This window comes from Manacus vitellinus, unplaced genomic scaffold, assembly GCF_001715985.3.
Source record: "Manacus vitellinus isolate BGI_N305 unplaced genomic scaffold, ASM171598v3 scaffold_28_pilon, whole genome shotgun sequence".
Classification (NCBI taxonomy): Eukaryota; Metazoa; Chordata; class Aves; order Passeriformes; family Pipridae; genus Manacus; species Manacus vitellinus.
In genome coordinates, this window is record NW_021940122.1 from 8,241,154 (window position 1) to 8,260,003 (window position 18,850).

Genomic DNA, 18,850 nt, shown 5'->3' on the forward strand with positions numbered 1-18,850 from the left:
AAAACACACGGGAGAGGAGTCGGAGGAGGTTCACTGCAATCTTAAAATTCCTTGACATAGGAGTGTTTCATCCTAAATACGTAATTTTCATGTGAAACTTAACCATGTACTTGTAAGAAAAAGACTTTTTGCATCTTAACTGCCTTAATTTTAAAGAACAGCATTTTTTCAGCCATGATCAGCATTTTTAGAATCTATATGAACATCCTGTAGTTTTTAATTTAAAACACACATTTTCTTGTATGCTCCAATGAACCAGCTGTACTGATAGTGCAAATATAAGCAAAACCAACATAACATTCTGCATGAGCTCTGCTTCATTTAATATACGCTCTTAGCATGTTTGAAAAACAAAAACACAGTTAGGAGTAAGAGGCTAAATGATAAAGAACTCCCCTTCATTTATTGCCCATTAAGACCTCCCCTTGTTTTCTCCAAGTATCTCTCTACTAAGTCAAAGGCATTAAATCAAGGTACAAAGTGTTGTTTTGGAAGAACTTGCCCATTTCATGTGTATAAGCCCCAAATGGGTACAAAACACTCCATGAACTGCCTGAATTCCTGTGGACAAATCCAAACACCTCCAGAGACTGACTGTGCCTACTATGGAGTTGCTTATCTGCTGTGTGGAAGCCAACAACAGCACGTGCACAGGACAAAACAAGGAGGGCGCTATTCCGCACTTCAGGCTTGGAACAGCTCTGACTTTCTAGCTGCAAGTCCCAGGAGGGAAGGAAATAGCAGAATAACCACTTATCAGGTTGCAGCCGTCTCCAGGGGAGAGGTGGAAAAGACTTACCAAGTTTTGTCCTGTTCGTTTCCTTGCCTTGAATGAGGACAATACAAAATTAGACCCTAAAGGGAAAATTCTTGCACACAGACGAACGCATTCTGCAAAGAAGGAAATATTTTTAATAGTCTGTTTCAGGTTTAGCACATGCTGTCATGTGAGTGGATGAGGCACACCCTTCAGTCTTCATGGACCCTCAGCCTTCAAATAAAAACAACCAAAACAAACCCATTTCTCTAGAACCACACAAATGTCACAGAAATCCCCACAAACCTTCCCATTTGACTCCTCCCGCAGCTTAGGAAGGGGAGGGTACTCTGACAGCCCGCTGCACGACTGACATTTACACTAATGTCAAACACATGAGTGCACATCCACTTCCTAGCTTTTGCCAGAACTGGCAGGTCCTTGCCTCCCTCCATCCCTGCCACCACCCTGCAGCCTGCCAGGCCTCTGGCACTTCCCAAGGACCTGTGGCTTTGTGTCAAGGCCCAGAGGGACTGAGCCCACCCTTCTGCCACACAGCTTGTCTTCCAGCCTGGCCACTTTACTCCTGGGCTGCAGAGATGTATTGGGTTTGCGTGGTAGCAAGGTTTTGGTAGCAGGGAGGCTACAGGAGTGCCTTCTCTGAGAACCTGCTAGAAGCTTCCTCTGTGTGTGGCAGTCAATGCCAGCCAGCTCCAAGACAGACACACTGCTGGTCGAGGCCAAGTCCATCAGAAATGGTGGTAGTGCCGCCGTGATAACATATTCTAAAAAGGAAAAAAAAGTTATTGCGCAGATGTAACTGTGGACAGAGAAGAGCGGAATGAGAATATGTGAAGAACAGCTCTGCAAACACCAAGGTCAGTGCAGAAGGAGGGAAGGAGGTGGTCCAGGCACCAGAGCTGAGGTTCCCCTGCAGCCCGTGCTGAAGACCGTGGTGAAGCAGCTGTGTCCCTGCAGCCCATGGAGGACCACAGGAGTGCAGAGATCCACCTGCAGCCCGTGGAGGAGCCCCATATTGGAGCAGCTGTGAGCTTGTGGGAAGCTCGCGCTGGAGCAGGCTCCTGGCAGGGACCTGCGGCCCCATAGAGGAGGAGCCCACGCTGCAGCAGGTTTTCCTGGTAGGACTTGTGACCCTGAGGGGGACCCACACTAGAGCAGCCCGTGCCTGAAGGACTGACGCCGTGGAAAAGCGACTCACGTTGGAGCCGTTCGTGGAGAACTGTTGCCCGTGGGAAGGACTCACGCCGGAGAGGTCCGCGAAGGACTGTCTCCTGCGGGAAGAACCCCACGGGAGCAGGGGAAGGACTCCTCTCCCTGAGCATCGGCAGAAAGAACAACTGACTGTACTCCCCATTCCCCATCTCCCTGCGCCGCTGGAGGGGAGGAGAGCGAGCCAGGGAAGGAGGGGTGGGTGGGGGGAAGGTGCTTTTAAGATTTCTTTTACTTCCAATTATCCTGCTCTGATTTTGTTGGTAGCAAATTCAATTAATATCCCCAAGTTCAGTGTGTTTTGCCCGTGACGGTAATCGGTGACTGCTCTCTCCCTGTCCGTATCTCAACACGGGAAACTTTCAGTTTATTTTCTCTTCCCTGCCCGTTTGTAGAGGGGGGCAATAGGGCGGCTTTGGTGGGTGCCTAGCATCCAGCCGGGGTCAGCCCCCCGGCAGAGCTCTGCCGGTGTCCCCTCGGGATCCCATTCCCCGGCACCCCGCTGGGGAGGGGCGGGAAGCGCCGCGCGGGGGCGGTAGCTCTTGGCTCTCCCGGCAGCCTCTGCGCGTTTCCGCTGCCGCTGTCGCCACACAAAATAGGCAAACCGGCGCACTGGTGCGCGCGCCTATTCATGGCGCGCGCCCGGCGCGACTGTGAGTGAGAGAGCGGGGCGCCCCGCGGAAACCTCCCCGCGCTCGCCGCTGAGGCCCCGCTCCTCTGCTTCTCTCCCCCAGGAGCAGCGCTGGCTGCGGGAGCCTCGAGAGACTTCGCTCGCCGGAGCGCCTCCCTGGTAGCGCCGCGCAAGGGCACAGGCCGGCCAACGTCTGCTCGCGTGGAGGCGCGCCGCGGCGGCTCCTGCGGACGATGCGGGCGGCGGCGGCGCGCTGCCTCGCTGTCGTCTCGAGTCTACAGGTGACGGCTAGAGGCGGGTTGGAGGGAAGGTCCGCCTCTAACTCGCTCGCCCGCCTCGCACACGCGCCTCGCGCCCAAAATGGGCAGGATCCGACGCGTTTCCGTCGACAATTGGCCTATAACAGTGCAGAGAACGAGCCGGGTGTCCTGTGTGGCTCGGCCGCACCGTTGGCACCTCCCGGGAGCTCAGCGCGCTCGTCCGTGCGCGGTGCCCGCCCCGGATGGCGAGTGTGGGAGTGATGTTGTCGAACACAGGTAACCGCACGCCTTTCTTTGGCTTCGGTGCGCCCCCGGCCGCCCTTGCGGTATGAGTAAGCACCGTATCCACCAGTCTGCGGTAGGCAGAGGGTGTCATCGAAGTGGGGCATCTCGCCGCGGGCGAGCTGCTGTTCTGCACAGCGCTTACACGGCACCTTCCCGGCTGGATCCTGGCAGCCTGCCCAGGAGGATGTTTCTGCGTACAGTCTCCGAAGCTGTTGGTCAGCCGAAGTCAGCGCTCAAGTGTGCACTCTAGAATAACGTGGTCCATATTTTAGTAGGAAAGGCTTTTGGATGCTCACCATCACAAAAAACATAAAGCTTGTTGAGAGATCTATATTGGAAGGTTTGGCTTTTCTGGATCTGTTTTTTTCTTACTCCAACTTATGATGGGAGAAAGTCTACTAAAACCTTTGGCACAGCCAGTTTGGGGGCAAAGGTCAATTGGAATTGACTAGGGACTTGTGACTTTTAACTTTGTACTAATAGTTTGTGAATGTAGATGGTAGATCTTTTAAGACAGCTAAACTGATCTCATCTAAGCCGTATTTTTTCTATATATTTTATGATGTTTAAACCAGAGTTTGGTCTAGATTCAGGAGAATATATTCATACAGAAGAGTTGAAGGTATTTGTTAGTTATCTCATATGAGGCCAGTGGTCTGTTTATCAGCAGCATGCTACATCTACAACTAACCACCAAGCTCTGGAGCACCAGAAGGGAGTCTGTTTAGTTCTCTGTATGTGATAATCAGGACCCAGCGTACTGCTGTAGTTTGGGTTTCTCCCAAAAAGCACCCAGCACATTTGACAAAAATACGAGCAGCACCGTGTTCTCCTTGTGGAGCATAGGTATCAGTTTTCCTGATACTGCTCTGTCTCTGAGAATGGAACATTTTCAGCTAATCTCCTGTTCAGATTTCTGTGAAATACACAAATACCTGCATAAATCTATGTTTTCTGATTAATTTTTTTTAATATCTAAATTCTGTTTATTGCTGATTCATTTCCGACTTTGAACTTTTGACACCTGACTAGTCAAGTGAAACTCTTCAAATTCATGGTCCCTGAACTTGATTATGTCCTGCTACTGAGCAAGTGTGTGTTGTGAATAAAGCTCCAGTTTCACAACCTGAAATTGTCAGCGAACCTCACTGGAAACAAGTACTAAAGTCACTACCTGGAGAACAGTTTGTGTTTGCTCTTTCAGTGTTGATGCTAGCATAGACAGAGGACTTCCCTTAATTCTCTAGCACAGACAGCTAAGATGTAAACAGCAATGATGAATGCTGCCATGATCATAATAAACACTGAAAAGGTTTAGAATCTACTGAGGATACTGCCTTGTTCTCTCCCGTGTTCAGTACCATAGTCAGTCTAAGCATGTTAGATGCTAAACTGTGGATGGCTTCAGATGTGGTTGATTTAATGTTGCATCTCATCCTTCCCCCTCTCCCCAAAGCCAGAAGGGTGGGTGGAAAGATTCAGGGCTAAGCTTGGCTCTGTTCTTACGAGTGAAAGCCCAGTCTAATATTACTGGCTTGCTGTCTCTCAGCTTTGTATTGTGCGAACTATCCACAGGAGAGAATTTGTTCCAAAACTGTCACAATCTTCATCTAGAAGTTGTTCAAAATTATTTTTACTACAGTTCAGCAATTTTAGCACCAAATGATGGAATTAGTCTGTATTTACCTGTCTTTGTTACTGATATGTAAACTGTGGACAAGTTGTGGGGGTTTCTCAGAGTGTCCCATTCAAGCTAGAAATGTCTGAACTAGTAACTATTCTCCTTCCCACCTCCCACATGTCCTTGAAAACATGTTTATTAAGTCTCATTATTATTTCTTTTCCAATTTTCTCCATGCCTGCTCACATAACTGTAGTAGCAAAGGATGTCTGTTTTCAGAGAGGATGCTCAAGTAGAACAGACATGTTTACTGAGTTGAGAGAGATAACTGATAAATGCCAGTGAATGAGTTGGTTCTTGCCATGTTATATCATCAGACCACACTCTGGGTGTGCTAGGGCTCTTCTGACGTAGCCAAGCAGTGTCCACTGCGATGATCACCGTAATCTCTAAACTTTGCAGACAGAGTTTTTCCTACATCTGCTATATTCTCACTTTTCTTTTCTTTTTCTTTTTTTCTTTTTTTTTTCCAGTTTCATCTCCATTTCTGACCTTCAGCATCAGCAGCGTATACCCTGCTGCAGCCACCTGACCTGGAGCACTAAGGAATTTAAAGAGTGGGCTCATCAAGGCCAAGGTGCTTTACCCACACAGACCGCTTTGCCAAGGACTTACCTGATCTTGGTTGGCTATATAACAGATGGAAGGCAAGAGAACAAAGAAAAGTTGGTAGATGGTTGCCTATATGTGAAGGACAATACTGGGATAATTCCATGTGAGGTATGTCCTTGGTCTGAGGGGTTCTGTGTTTATTCCCACTTCTGGGGCAGTGTCACAGACCACCCAGGGCTTCAAATGTTCTGCCAAAGTCTTTATTGAGGGAAATAACACATCTCTGTAGCAGGCAGGAAAACAGCAAGCTTAGAACCTGGGGAGAGGGCAGAGCATGTCAAATTTTTCATTGGTAGAAGAAATATTGAACGTGCTGGCCCAGAAAAAAGACAGCCAGTACACTTCTATTAAATTCACCATAGTACAAGGCAGCCTGGGAGAGGTCCCCTCTATTTGCTGAATTCCAACTAGTGGAGCAGAAATAACTTTCTGGAGAGTTGTACTGGGTGTTCAGTGATGCATTGATAACTTTCAGGAAATAATAGCTAGCATGACAATTGACTTAAAAGCCTTCTGAAGGTCGTTGCAAGGGAGTCTAGATAAGGGAGTAGTGATGGCAGAGAGCTGAAGTTGTGCTTTCCAAGGAGGCAAAGACTAGAAAAAAGTTATGTTGGTATGAACTTCTAACTGAAAACACAGGGGAAAAGAGAGCAGGTGAGAATTTTAGAAAAAATAGTCTGAAAATAACTAAGCCTTGCAGTGAATTAATTATCACCTTTTGGGAGGATGTTACTATAACCCATGAAATGCCACCTGCAGAGCTCAGCAAATCTCTTCTAGGTTTGCATCTGGAAGGACAGAAGTTCTCCATGCAAGATGAGAGAGTGGGCAGAAAACACTGCTCTCATTTAGTAATGAAGCCCAGCAGTAGACAAGTTTGTGATGCACCTGCAAGGGTGGATTAGTAATGAATATTGTAAGTAACATTGAGAAAACATACTGTAACTTATCTCAAGCTTTTGTCTCATCTTTTGGTTTAGCTCCTGCATTTTGAACTTGAGTGGCTGGAGTCACTGGTCGTCTTCCCAAGCTGGTCATATATACCACAGACAGACCAGAGTGCAGCAGGGTACTTGGAAATCCTGGAGGATCCAGTGCCAGTAAATACCCCCAACAAAGTACTTCACAGCATTCCAGTCACCTACCCAACATCAGCTGAGCCACTGCTTAACTCCAGGTAAACACATAATATGCTCAATTCCATCATAGCACTGTTAGTCTGGTTTGACAGGTACCATGAAAAGCACTTGGTTTAGGAAGAGACAAATTCTGTTTCTGCCACAGGTGGAAGCATAATGGTGAGTGGTGGAAGTAAAAGTTAAACAATTAAGCCACTTTTCATTAATCATCTGTTTTCCAGGATTTAATTGGAAGGTTTTATTCTGTATTTTGATAAAATAAGACAAATCTAAATTATTTCCAGATGTATTTTGATATTACAGAGAGGATATGAGAAAGAAGTGTTAATTCAACTTTTAGGCTAAAATTTTTAGCGCAACTTTTTTTTTTTTTTTAGCCTCCAGTGAACCAGAAAAATAATTGAAAGTAAGCCTAGATTGTAATATGAAATTAATATATGCCACTGGTCAAGTTTTTATCATATTACTAAGATAAAGATACCAGTGAAATGTCAACTGATGAGAGTAACTGTTCTTTAGTTGACAGTATGTGAAAATGTAGCCAATGGAATTACAAATCTTACTGAAGTTGATAATTCCAGGTTGTGCTAGATCATGTTTTATCTTCTTGAGCAGAGAATTCTTGGTGTAATTTAGTTACAGTATACAATAAAGTGGCACTAGTCATGCTGCTTCTTTTTAGTTATCTTTTGTTTTAATTGGGTTTATCTGCCTGTGAGAAACTTATTTTAAGCGTATTTGATTTTGCTCATGGGACCTCTCTAAACAAGAAAACTAGTTCCATATTTCAGTATATGTCCTCAGGCTTTTAACATAAAGCTCCTCTGCTACTGACTGATATCTGACCAGTTTTCCATGTTCCTTCTTTAAAAATGTTAACAATGAATTGCTGGTATTACTGTCTGTGGACATCCTGGTTTTGTTTTTTTTCCAAAGTCATAAAGTTAGATAATTGTTTATATGTTTTAGAATCAAGAATGTGTTTGTTTAGAGTAAGTGGAATGGTTATACTCAAGTCCAGTAGGAGCTGAAATGAAAATTACAAACAATATGGATCTACAAATCCAAATTCTGTTTTCTGCTGAAGAATTGGTTGTGACTTCTTTTTTCCTTCTCCTTTAGACCTACAATTAGCATCCAGTTTGTGGTAAAGCTTTTTATAATCTGATTGTTGTCATGAACATGTGAATTTGTTCAACGTAACCCTTCTGTCTTCAAATATTAAGGTTTTTTAAAACATCAAAGAGATTTAGTATATACAAGTGAAAGTACAAATTTTGTAGGCAAATATTGTTTTGAAAACCTCTCTGAGAGATTGTTCATATTACCTTGTTGGATCCTTTATTTCTAAAAAATGCATCCTGCATATGTGTTTATTTTGCTTTTGAGATACTTTTGAGTTGTTCTTTCATCTCTGATTTCATCTGCCTCCTCAATTGCCCTCTAGGATTCCACGTAGGAGAAGATCAAATCTTACTGTAGCAGGTGAATTGATCAGACTCGGGCCTCTCCTTTGTGTTCGCCACAAGACTTTCTTCTTTCTGTTTCTAAAGTGCTTCACCTCAGCTGTTTGTGTCCCTGTGCTGGTGCAGGTAAGTCCTTGGAATTTTGCTCACAAATTCATGGTCTGTGTATGTGCTAGTTGATTAATTCTTTGAAGCTTACCCTTGATTTCCCATTTTGATTTATTCTTCCTTTTCTAGTGATTTTTTTTTTTTAATATTCCATGCAGCTATAATAGTCTCTGTATGTAAGAAGTCTAGTTCTGTGTCCTCCTACCTCATGCAGTTGCAGTGTCTGTAAATGTCTTGCAGATGCCACCCTTTTGCTAAGAGTGTGAGGCAATCCTCTGGAGGGAAGAATTTTTTTCATGTGGTTGATGCTGATGTTGCTTTTGGTTTTTTCTGCTCTAGGAACCCAGCCAGCTGGCATGGCATCATGTCCTCCAGTTGGGTCACAGGTACACAATAACAGGCCTGAGTATGTCCAGCCTGAAGAAATCTGGACAAAAGACTTTTGTCACAAGTGTTCCTTCCTGCCTTCTACCCTACTCTGCGGAGCACGTGAGGGAGCAGCCACTGAACAGCACTTGGCAAGGAGAATCCACTCAGTCTTCTTCCCTTGAGACTGCTGAGCAGCTCAGTGGCTCCTTGGAGCTGGGAGTTGAAGAGGAGGGGCCAAGATCAACCAGAGAGTCCAAGATCATCTCCTATGTGGTAAGGATTTGTAGGGTTAGCCTTCACTCACTCATCCTGTAGGGTTTCAGCTCATGGCCTGCAAGGACTTATTTTCATCATGAGTTTATTTCCTTGCTGCTCAGGCCTGTGAGTCTCTTACATTTTGGAACTCTCTACACTCCTGTAACTTTCTGTTTGCTTGCTATTTAGGGAATTGTCACCAAAATACTCAATGTCCAAGCTGGTCTCTTTTTACTGGATAACCAAGTCTGCTTGTGCCTTGCTTACCTCCCAGTGTTGAAATCTGCACGTGGACTCCGGCCAGGAGCATGTGTGGAAGTAAGTTGAGACTTGCGAATCATAAAGCATTTGTGGAAAAGACTCAGGCCCTGGGGATGGCTTGTGGGTGTGTGGGTCAACAGAAGGCTCCAGCAACACTGGAACTATGTCAGCAAGTATCTGGAACAGAGTTGGGGATCTTACGGTCTAGGCTCAGTCATTAGAGTTGAAATTACTATTATCTGATTCCTTCCTAAACCATGCCAGGTGCCTCAGGCCTGATTATAGACAATCCATTAGAGTGACCAAGAGTTTAGGGTGGGGTGATGGTTTGGGGGAGTGGTGGCAGACTAGCTATCTCTTATGTTGTACGTCTGTATATCTCAGCTCATCGATGTCCACCTCCTGCAGAAGCCTCTTGTATCCTTCCCTTTCATTGTACTTGGTGCATGCCTGAGCAGCACTGTTGTGCTGAAGAGGTTTTCAAGGCTCAGCACCCCCTACCAGCCACCAACCTCTTCAGGAAATCTCTGCTTACAGCTGCTCTTCCGCTACAATCTTGGTATGCCACTCTACCTCTGGCTGGTGAGCCTCCTGGAGACCTTTGAGGAGAGGTGAGGACAGTTCTGAAGTCAGGCCATTTGTAAATGTGCTTTGTAGACTACCTGGGTATCTTCTAGACCCAGTGTTCACAAAATTTTTATGCTTGGATACCATTAGCAGCTATTGGTTCTGATTTATCAGCCTAAGTAAGCTATTCATCTAGATTTCACACAATGTCCAGTTGCTTGTACTTTGCATTTGTTCTTATGAGAAAATCCTGTACAGTTTTCAAGCCCACTGCTCTCGGGGAAGCTGCAACACTCCAGGACATTGTTCTCATGTAGTCCTGCCTGGGAAGTTTTGTCCTGAAATACAGAAGCACTGTAGGGATGTCTGCCTGCCAATGTGGTTTGCTTGGCAAATCAAGAAGGACACTGAGGCTGCAGCTGGAAAATGCTGCTACAACTAGATCACAACCAATACAAAGGCTCGTGTCCTGGCCGTTCACAGAAGCGGCAGCAGCTGCTCAGCATATCCCTTTGAGGTATTCTGAGTGTTGCTGGTAGTGAGATCATTTGCTTGAGAGCCTCTGTCTTAGCAGATTTTCCCACCCATGCTTATCTCTGGGTCTTCCAGATGGCTTCCTGCTCTCCCTGATGGCTGCACTATGGTTGATCACTGTAACTGCTGTCTTGGACTTCAAAATGTATATATTTAATTTCAGTCAATTTCAGCAGTTCACAGAATGTTCGGCGTTCCTGTCCTTTACTGGCACTGTGGAATTTTTACTATGCTTTCCAATAAAACAGCTTCATTTTTGCCCTGGGAATTGTGCTAGCTATAAGTTTCAGGGTTTTTATTATCTTTTTCACTTTAAACGTGATTGCCAAGTCCTGCTACTGCTTGAAAATTGTTCCAGGGAGTTAGTTGCTATCTCTTTTCATTTGAGTTCACTTTCTTTTGTTAAGTCATATTTTGACTGGCAGTGTGATCACTTCCAGGCCGTCAAAAGCAGTAATCTAAACTTCTGAAAGGAACACCACATGAGAAAAATATTGGAACAAGAGTAGTGTGTGGTTGTTTCTGCCTTGTGATTTTTTTGCATCCTGTAAAAGAAAGCCAAGTGTACCTAACATGAGTAATGATACCAAGCTTAGCCAAAATGCATGGAGATCCATTTTCGTGACTTAGAGGGAGATTATTTTCACATGGTTTAGTTTTTTGGCTACTTTAGTTTTGAGATTTTGTTAGTCTGCATTTCTGTATATTTTCCTATTCCTCCTTGTCTGCTTGCCCAAAAGGAATCTGCATTGGCCTTAAATGTTCTTTTTTTTTCAATTACTTGATGTTCTTTTTTTGCTCTCTTTAGTTCCTGTCTTATACAGAGTATTCACTCATAACAAGCAGAAGGAATCCCTGACTTACATGCAAGAGTCACTAAAATGTGAGGACTGCTAGTGTTTTTAACAGTCATAATTTCGCTTCAGGTTTTCCTGTTTCTTTGGGCGCCGTCAACTGCTTAGTTGTACTCACCAAAACCCAGGAGCTGCTGAAAAGTTCCTTGTCCCCCTTCTGCAAGCTATGGTGCCAGACAGAGAGAAAGCAAGAGATATTTATAACGAAATTCTAGCAAAAGTACACCATTGTCCCCTGCAGAAAGTGAGTAAATGCTCTGTGAGCTGTTTGCTGTTTGTCTGAAGGGAAGAAAATCAGCTGATTCATTCTTTCTCTCTTTTTTCATAGTATTTGACTCTGGACCCCCCATGCCAGGCCCCATCTCTGTCTGCAGTTTGCCATGTGGCCCAACAGAAGAGCTGGGAAGGCTTCAGTCCATCGCAGTTGCTCTCTCCCTTGGAAGCACAGCATATGGGCACCCAGGACCTGAATCGCAGACTGGTCTGGTCCTACTGCACACTCTCAGCAGGAAGTTTCCAGCCCCGACTAGTAAGTGCCTTGTTCCCTTTACTGCCTGTGCCTTGAGAGTTCTCAGATCCCCCCATGCCTTCCAGCACCCTGTCTTGTGCATGCCTATTTTTCCTGTTCAGAAATGACACCGCTTTTCTGGCTGAGATGTGTTGAAATTTCAGCTGCTACTCCACACACTGTAATTTATGGCTTTGAAAGATGGGAATTGTTTGATGCTCATTGTGGCTTCCTTTCTGTTGCAGATACTGCTGGGTGTGCTGAGGGTCTCATCCAGGAGCGGTTCGCTCCAGCTGCAGGACAAGAGCGGCACACTTCACTGTGTGATATCCCAGAAGGATGGTAGCCCCTTTGCCAATACAGCTCTCATAGGTATGTCCCACTAAACTATATTTGGGTGCTGATCTTTTGCTCTTCTGCCACTCAGCTCCAAAACAAGGAAGAAGAGACTTGGTACGGAGATGCTGAACTGTCACTGCCTGACCTCGTGACTTTAAAATGAGGATATTGAGTTTACTGGTTTTATGTTCTCTTTTTATTTAGCTCAGCTCCTTTCTCTGATGTGTTTGCAGGATCACTCTTGCAGGTGGAAAACTACCAACTTGTAGTGGAGAGATTCCTTCAGACTGATTTTCCCTCCTGGGAACACCTGGAAAATCTTGAACATGTGAGGGAGAAAAAAACCAGGTGAGTCCCTTTATTCAGTATGCAAGTAAAATCATGACTCTCCAGTTCCACAACTGTTTTGGGTCCGTGGTAAAGCTTCTTATCAACATAGCATTTAATTGCCAAAACAACTGTCCTTTCCTATTTGTAGAAAATGAGCTCTTTATCAGCAACAAACCCACCATCTGTATTTTGTTCAGAATACACACAGCCTAGTAGCTGGCTTCTACTTCCCTCTCTCCCATGGCTCGTGATGAGTACCTGTGGGGCACTCTCGAGCAGTGCTTTTCCCAGATAGTCATTTGTTTTGGACAGGCACCTCTCAGGGACAGGGAGTTTCACTACTACCATTTTTTGTTTCAGTGTCTATGTGCAGTTCTACTTTGAGGATGTTCAGGTTCTCCATGCTGCTGAAGGACAACTTCAGAAAGGCCATAGGAGTGAAAACAGCTCCTCTTTGAGGAAGAAGAAAGATGACAATGTAACACCTGAGCTGGAAGCTCCGGAGGCGAAAGTGCTGAAATTGGAGGATCCCAAGTCAGATACTCACAGAGATGAGAACTGTCAGGGGGGGCAGAGTAGCACTGGAACAACCAGCTGTGTATCTCACCTGTTCTTGGTTACCCAGAAAGAGGGGCTTATGTTACGCAATTACCAACTACCCAGAGAAGATGGAGGACAGGAGCTGCAGCACAGTTTCCAGGCCACAGTGCTGTGGCTGGGCAGACCTCGGCTGTGGAGCCACCCTAGAGAAATTGGGAATCTACCAGAGCTGGAGGACACCAGTTGTGATGGAGAAGAGGGCGTGACACAGCAAGAAGTGAGGGCAGCTTTGTGGTGTGGTTTGACAGGTCGGGGGGGGAGGTGTGGGGGGATGGCTCCTCAGGGAGTCTGTAGTTAATTAGGTATCTAGATTACTAATCAATGGGAAGGTGGGTTTCGTGTTTGGTAGAGGTGTGTGTTTATGCAGGCAACTTCCTTGTGCCACCCCAAGGAAGTTCCAGCTCCTCTCTGTCACCTTCCTCTAAATGCATCTACTTTCTCATACCCTTGGTTGTGCTAATCTTACTTCTCTATCAAGACGTTGCCTGGGCTGGGCTTGCTCTCGCTGTATTTTTCATTTTGTGCCTTTGTCCTAACACTTCTCATCACCTTCTCTCTCTCTTCCCTCCCTCACCAGGCACTACTCCTCTTTATGGGAAAGTCTCTTCGATGGTTTCCATTTCTGCACCAGGATGGACTGTATCGCTTCATTGTGCCCTGCTGCTCGGTAAGAGAGACGTCGTCTTGCTGGTTCCTCTAGGAGACTTGCTGAACTGCATGCGAGAGTCGAGGAATCAGAGGGTGACTAAGCTGTTTTCGAGGCTTGGAATTTCCGTTTGTCTTGCCAAGAAACTGCTTCAGTTGTTCTGTGTTTGATTAAAATTCTCAGAGCTCTGAGTTCAGTGGATTTTTTTTTTTTTGTTCTTTAAACCATTGTTCTTCCCCTTTTTCCCTAAATAACTTTAAGCTCCTTCCTTTAATAGTCTTCTTGTCTTGCCTTGTCACTCTTACCTCAGGACTTGGAAGTGTTTGACAAGCTCTGTTTTCCACCTGTGCCAGCAACCTTCCTGACCAGGCCATCTTGCCCCCTGTGCCTGCCTGTCCAAGATACCTGGCACTTACAGCATGAGACCTGGATCTCCCATCTGCCTGAACGCCAGGTATGCAGTGCCTTATTGCTCTGGGCTTTCACAGATGACTTGCAGATCTCTCCAAAACTAACTAGAAAATTATCAGTACAGAGTATCTTGTTGATGGTCCCGTTCTGCTCGAAGCTCCATCAGAAGCTGCTGCCAGGCTTCGCATTTTTCTGCCTCAGAATTAATCTGGAGAGGAAGCATGAATTGCTTGACTGACCTCTAAGTGTGCAGGACTTGTCTTCACTGCTCTGGCTGGGGATACCTGTAAACTGCAATCTGTCTGAGGCTATGTCTCCCTCACTTCTAGCTGGGAGCCAGGATGGTGCTGACAGGCATGGACCAGAGAATTTCCTCCATTCCAGAAGTGCTTAGCAGCAGGTATGTGGGTCTCCCCCAAATTACAAGTGACTGTGTCTTAGGGAATGGGTCTGTATTCATTTTTATTGCAAACAGTGCTATATTAAACAGCAATTAACACTAAGAATATGGTTTGGAAATCTTACTGTGTGGAAGCAGTCCACACCTCTCCCCTCCTAGTTATCAAAGCTAAACGGATTTCTGGACACTGCAAAATAGTGTCTAGAAAATGTTTCAGCTGCTGCTGGTATGGACTAGGATCCAAAGTTCTCTGCTAAATTCCTAGCAGAAGTGGAAACAGGTACAGCAGGGAAAATGAGACTGAATATATGACTTATTTTTGTCGTTTGTAGATTATTTTAGCATAACTCAAAAAATACTAGAATTAGAAGCTTTTCTGTTCAAAGCGTGTTTAATCTGGGGTGATATGCATGCACTCTGGAATTTTCACCAGTGCCTTACAATAAACTGTTTTTCTTTCCTCGGCTTCTTCCTCTAATTAAGAAAAACAATTAGGAGTTAAGCAGATAGAAAGGCTGTAATGCCTTACTCTTCTTCACTGCAGAGCCTGAATAGGCAGAAAGCAAGTTAAAGGGGCCTCTTGTCCCTGGATGGGGTAGACTGCAGCAAGCTGGGAGCTACTCCAGTAGCTCAGGTGCTCAAGGACAGGTTCCTCTGAGACTGGGCTCAAGCAACAGCACTTCACCCAGTCCTTTTTTGCAATCTTCAAGTCAGGCCCTCCTCCACTACTTTTGTCTTCAGGCAGGACAAAAATCCTGGTCTCTTCTCAGTTTTACAGGTTCCCTTGTTTCTTTCTCTGGTGAGATAGTGGAGAGGACCTTGTGTGCCTCTCCCAAGAATGAGAAGCCATCTGTGACTGTTCGCCTTCCAAGGCAGAAAGGTAAGGTTGTGACAGCTTATCCAGTTACAACAGCTTGATTTTCGTTCCTTTCTGTTTCAGAGAGGCAATGCACTTGGCTAACTGTGCTGCTGTATCTGAGAATAGTGGAAGTATGCCAGGATGTTGCATCCCATTGCATGTCAGAGGGCTAGGAAACTGCACACTGCATGTGTGGGGATGGGAATGCTGTACCTGGAAAACTTGTGAGGCGGAACACTGTGATGGGAGGAAAAACACTTCTAGCAGGTCCAGCTCAGTGATGGTGTGTGCTGCCTGTGTGTGAGTGAGCTCATGGGGTGTGTGGTTCTGTGCCTCCTCAGGGAACCTGCTAGCCAGTGATCACAGTGTGAAGCTCAGCGTCTCAGTTGCTCCAGGCTCCCCTGTTGTGATGGACATTTACATTAATGCCACCTATCTGCAGCATCTCTGGGGTTTGCTACCTGGAGCCAAGATCCTCTTCCAGAACCTGGAACGCAAAATCTCAAGGTACCCCTGTCTTTAGAGCCCTGATCCAGGCTCTGACCTCTCTTTTAAACTCTGTCTTAACCTTAACATCTCTTAACATCTCTCCTGTGGACTTTGATCCCTTGTCCATACCTTCATGCCTCCAAATCCCTTTCTACAAATTATTTTCCTACCCTGTTACAAATGAAGATCAGCTCAGTCATCCCAAGAAAACTGAACGTTTAGTTTCTACAAGCTCTTTTTGACGTATACTCTTTCATATTGCAGATTTCATAATGTTTATTGCACATACATTGCCTGCAGCTGTGTGAGCATCATATCTCTGCCAGCTTCTCACCTACTCTTTCCTTCCAGGTAACTTCAGGGTCTGTTCTCACCTTACAGTGTCCTTAGAAAAGTTTCTATGTTCTAAGTTTCTCAAATTCCTATTTCTTCTAGTCCTGCAGGAGAAGCCTCATCCCCCTCACTAGTGTTTCTGTCCAACTTACGACTTCACCTGCAAAACCTACCCCGGGCACGGATTTTATGCCACTTGTCCTGTGTACTGACTGTGTACCTGCAGTGGGTTTGCTCACTTTGCAGCAGCATTTTCAAGGAGGTATTCGAGCTTCCACAGAGATAATTTGTGAGAGGTCTTGCAGATTTTCTACTCTGACACGTCCTTTGCTACCATGTTGAAGAAATAAGAGTTCCTATCCCAATTCCAAGCCCTCTTTTCCCAGTGTCTAAGAATGACTTGCATATTAGAAGGGGACCAAAGTGACAATGGATTAGAAGTACATATCTAATGCCAGGCAGGCTGACAGGTAGGACTGGGGGTGAAGTGAGCACATGAAAGAGGAGAATCCTACTCTGTTAGTGCTCTGCTCTTCCTGTGTTCACTGCTATTGGGCTTCAGCATCTCGCAGCAGGTGATTTTTGTCCCCATATAAACTTTTCCCAAGACACTCATTGGAAATGCAGTGCAATTTTTTAATCCTTTGCATACTTAATTAGGAAAGAATTTTAAAAAAGCAATGTCCCTTCCCCCTCTCTCTTATACCCACCCATACATAGCTGTAGCTTTATTCTTCCTTCAGGGGAGGTGCACCCGACACAATCCACCATGTCCATCACACACAGGAGTGAGACAAGCCAGTGCACGGTAAGCACTGTAGAGATTGGGTGTGGGGAATGTGGGAAGGAGGGAGCAAATTGCACCACAAAAAGAAGGGGGGAAATCAGACCAAGGATGGAATATAGACAGAATAGCAAAGATAGAAGTTAGAGGTGTCACGTCTTCTGAGATGTGAACAAACCTCCCTCTCGCTTTACTGAGATCTGTTGTCTGGGGCATAACCCTTGTGAGGGAGGCAGGCATTGTCCTGACCTCCCTCTGCATCTCACCCTGCCTGCTCTCTCCACAGGGTGCTGGTGGAGGACGGAACAGGTGAAGCTGTGGTGCTGTGCAGGAATGAACATGTGGCAGCAATGCTGGGCCTGAGCCCTCCTGAGTGGGAAGCTCTGCAGAACTGTGTGCAGAGCAGGGGCAGCGTGTCCATTCAGCATGGGGAAGCTACTGGCACGGGGGTGAGTGGGTTATTCCAGTAGCAACTGCAGCCTCAGCTGAACTGAATCTCCCTTTGCTTGTGGGTGTTCCAGAGGCTCCCTGCCTCACTCTGAACGCTCTCTGGCAACACACCCTTTCCTTCCTCAGTGTCTAGAGGAACCTGAGGATATTGTTGCTTGCTACCTAAGGAGTCTGTGCAGGAGTCCTCTCATCTGTCGTCCTATCCTGCTGGATTTCAGCCTAGACAGGAAGCCCTCCAAGATCTTGCGGCCTGGTAAGCAAGCACTGCTGGCTTTTCTAATATTTAGTATGGGAAGGAAGGGTGGAGACGTCTCACCAGGCTGGGGAAGGAGAGGTGCCTTTGCTGCCCACAAAGCAAGGTCTGAACGATTTCCATGGAATTGTGAATTCCGTAGTGCAGAGCTAAGATGTGTCTTAGCAGATCCATGCTTATAAATATACAGAAATAATATTACAAAAGTCACTATCTAAAACAATATATATGAAATTTTCTACTTTACAAAGAAATATAGAGCTGTTTTAGAACAAGGTTACCAGTCCTTGGATGGGTCGGGAATCTGGTTGCCAGTTACTGTGCAGACCTCTCAAATCAAGTGTTTGACTTTAGACAGGACAGCATGTAGAGTCAAGACTAGGCCTGAAAATCCACACCATGGGCACAGTATTTAAAGCACTGAAGTGTTTTGAATTCGTGGGTGCTGGGGTCCGAGCTAATGCTGCTGCGAATGTGCTGTTGCTGTGTTAAGGGGACATTCTTCATAGCTGTTTGCACCAATACTAGTGCTTCAGAATGAGTCCAGGTGCTGCAGGGGTTGATTTGCTAAGCTCACCAGAGGAGCTGTGAGAGACATTATTTTTGGCTGTCGTGTGCCCTGTCTGTCAGTCCAGGTTGCTGACACTGATAGGAGATACAAAGCTCAGTGCATCAGCTATGTGAGCAGCACATAGTTCACAGCATTTCATGCTGCCAGTGCCTGTTTCTTCCGTTAGAAGGATGCTGGCAAAATGCATTAATCTACCTGCATCCTGGATTCATTAATCATGCTGTCCTTTGAGGTTTAGGAGATGCCAAGCAGCTGCTGCAAGGCCTTACCTCCCCCAGCAACTTCTACAGTGGTGTGCTAGATCAGAGCCACAGCCCTGTACTGAGTTGTTGCTGGTTGTACCTTTCCCCTTCAGCTCCAGCACAGCTGAGAAATTTTCGGTGTGGTGAAGTGGAGTTTGTGTCACAAGTGGGACCTCGTCTGAGCCTGCTGTGCCTGAATGTGGAGGAAGTGGAACAAGATGCCTTACGCTATCTGAACAGGGAGAGGATTAGGAGGACATCCAGTTACTGCTGAGTGAGAGACACTGTTTAACATCTCTTCCACTGGGAGAAGAATTATGGAAATACCTGCTGGAATTGGGAGCTTTTTTTATCTCCTTTCCAGTGGGAGCAAAGGCCCATAAGCACAGGGTGAAGGGTGCAATCAAGAAACTGCTGTGACTTGTGGAATTCCTGAATGGTCCTTCTAGACCATTGTCCCCCAGTGCTACTGGGCTACATTTTGGAAGAAAAATATTCAATGCTTCCTAGGTGATAGCCATTGCCTCAGGCCTAGGGCACACAATGTGTGTATTTTATGTGGTAGTATCTACTAAATAAAGCTATTAAAATAGTATTTTAAAAACACTCTATCTATTTTAGTATTA

General features: G+C 45.7%; 1 protein-coding gene across 1 annotated transcript; it reads left to right on the forward strand.

Annotated features, from left to right (window-relative positions):
- The first annotated feature begins 2,851 nt into the window (after positions 1-2,851).
- CTC1 (CST telomere replication complex component 1) lies at positions 2,852-18,830 on the forward strand. Its single transcript, XM_029960638.1, has 23 exons — positions 2,852-3,123; positions 5,312-5,564; positions 6,437-6,633; positions 8,043-8,187; positions 8,509-8,811; positions 8,983-9,111; positions 9,439-9,665; positions 11,082-11,253; positions 11,338-11,538; positions 11,763-11,889; positions 12,090-12,204; positions 12,547-13,003; positions 13,364-13,453; positions 13,743-13,886; positions 14,173-14,243; positions 15,014-15,123; positions 15,444-15,609; positions 15,856-15,942; positions 16,027-16,186; positions 16,668-16,732; positions 16,995-17,157; positions 17,285-17,411; positions 18,338-18,830. The coding sequence occupies exons 1-23, from the start codon at positions 2,852-2,854 to the stop codon at positions 18,496-18,498; spliced, it is 3,942 nt and encodes a 1,313-aa protein (XP_029816498.1). The 3' UTR covers positions 18,499-18,830.
- Positions 18,831-18,850: the final 20 nt, after the last annotated feature.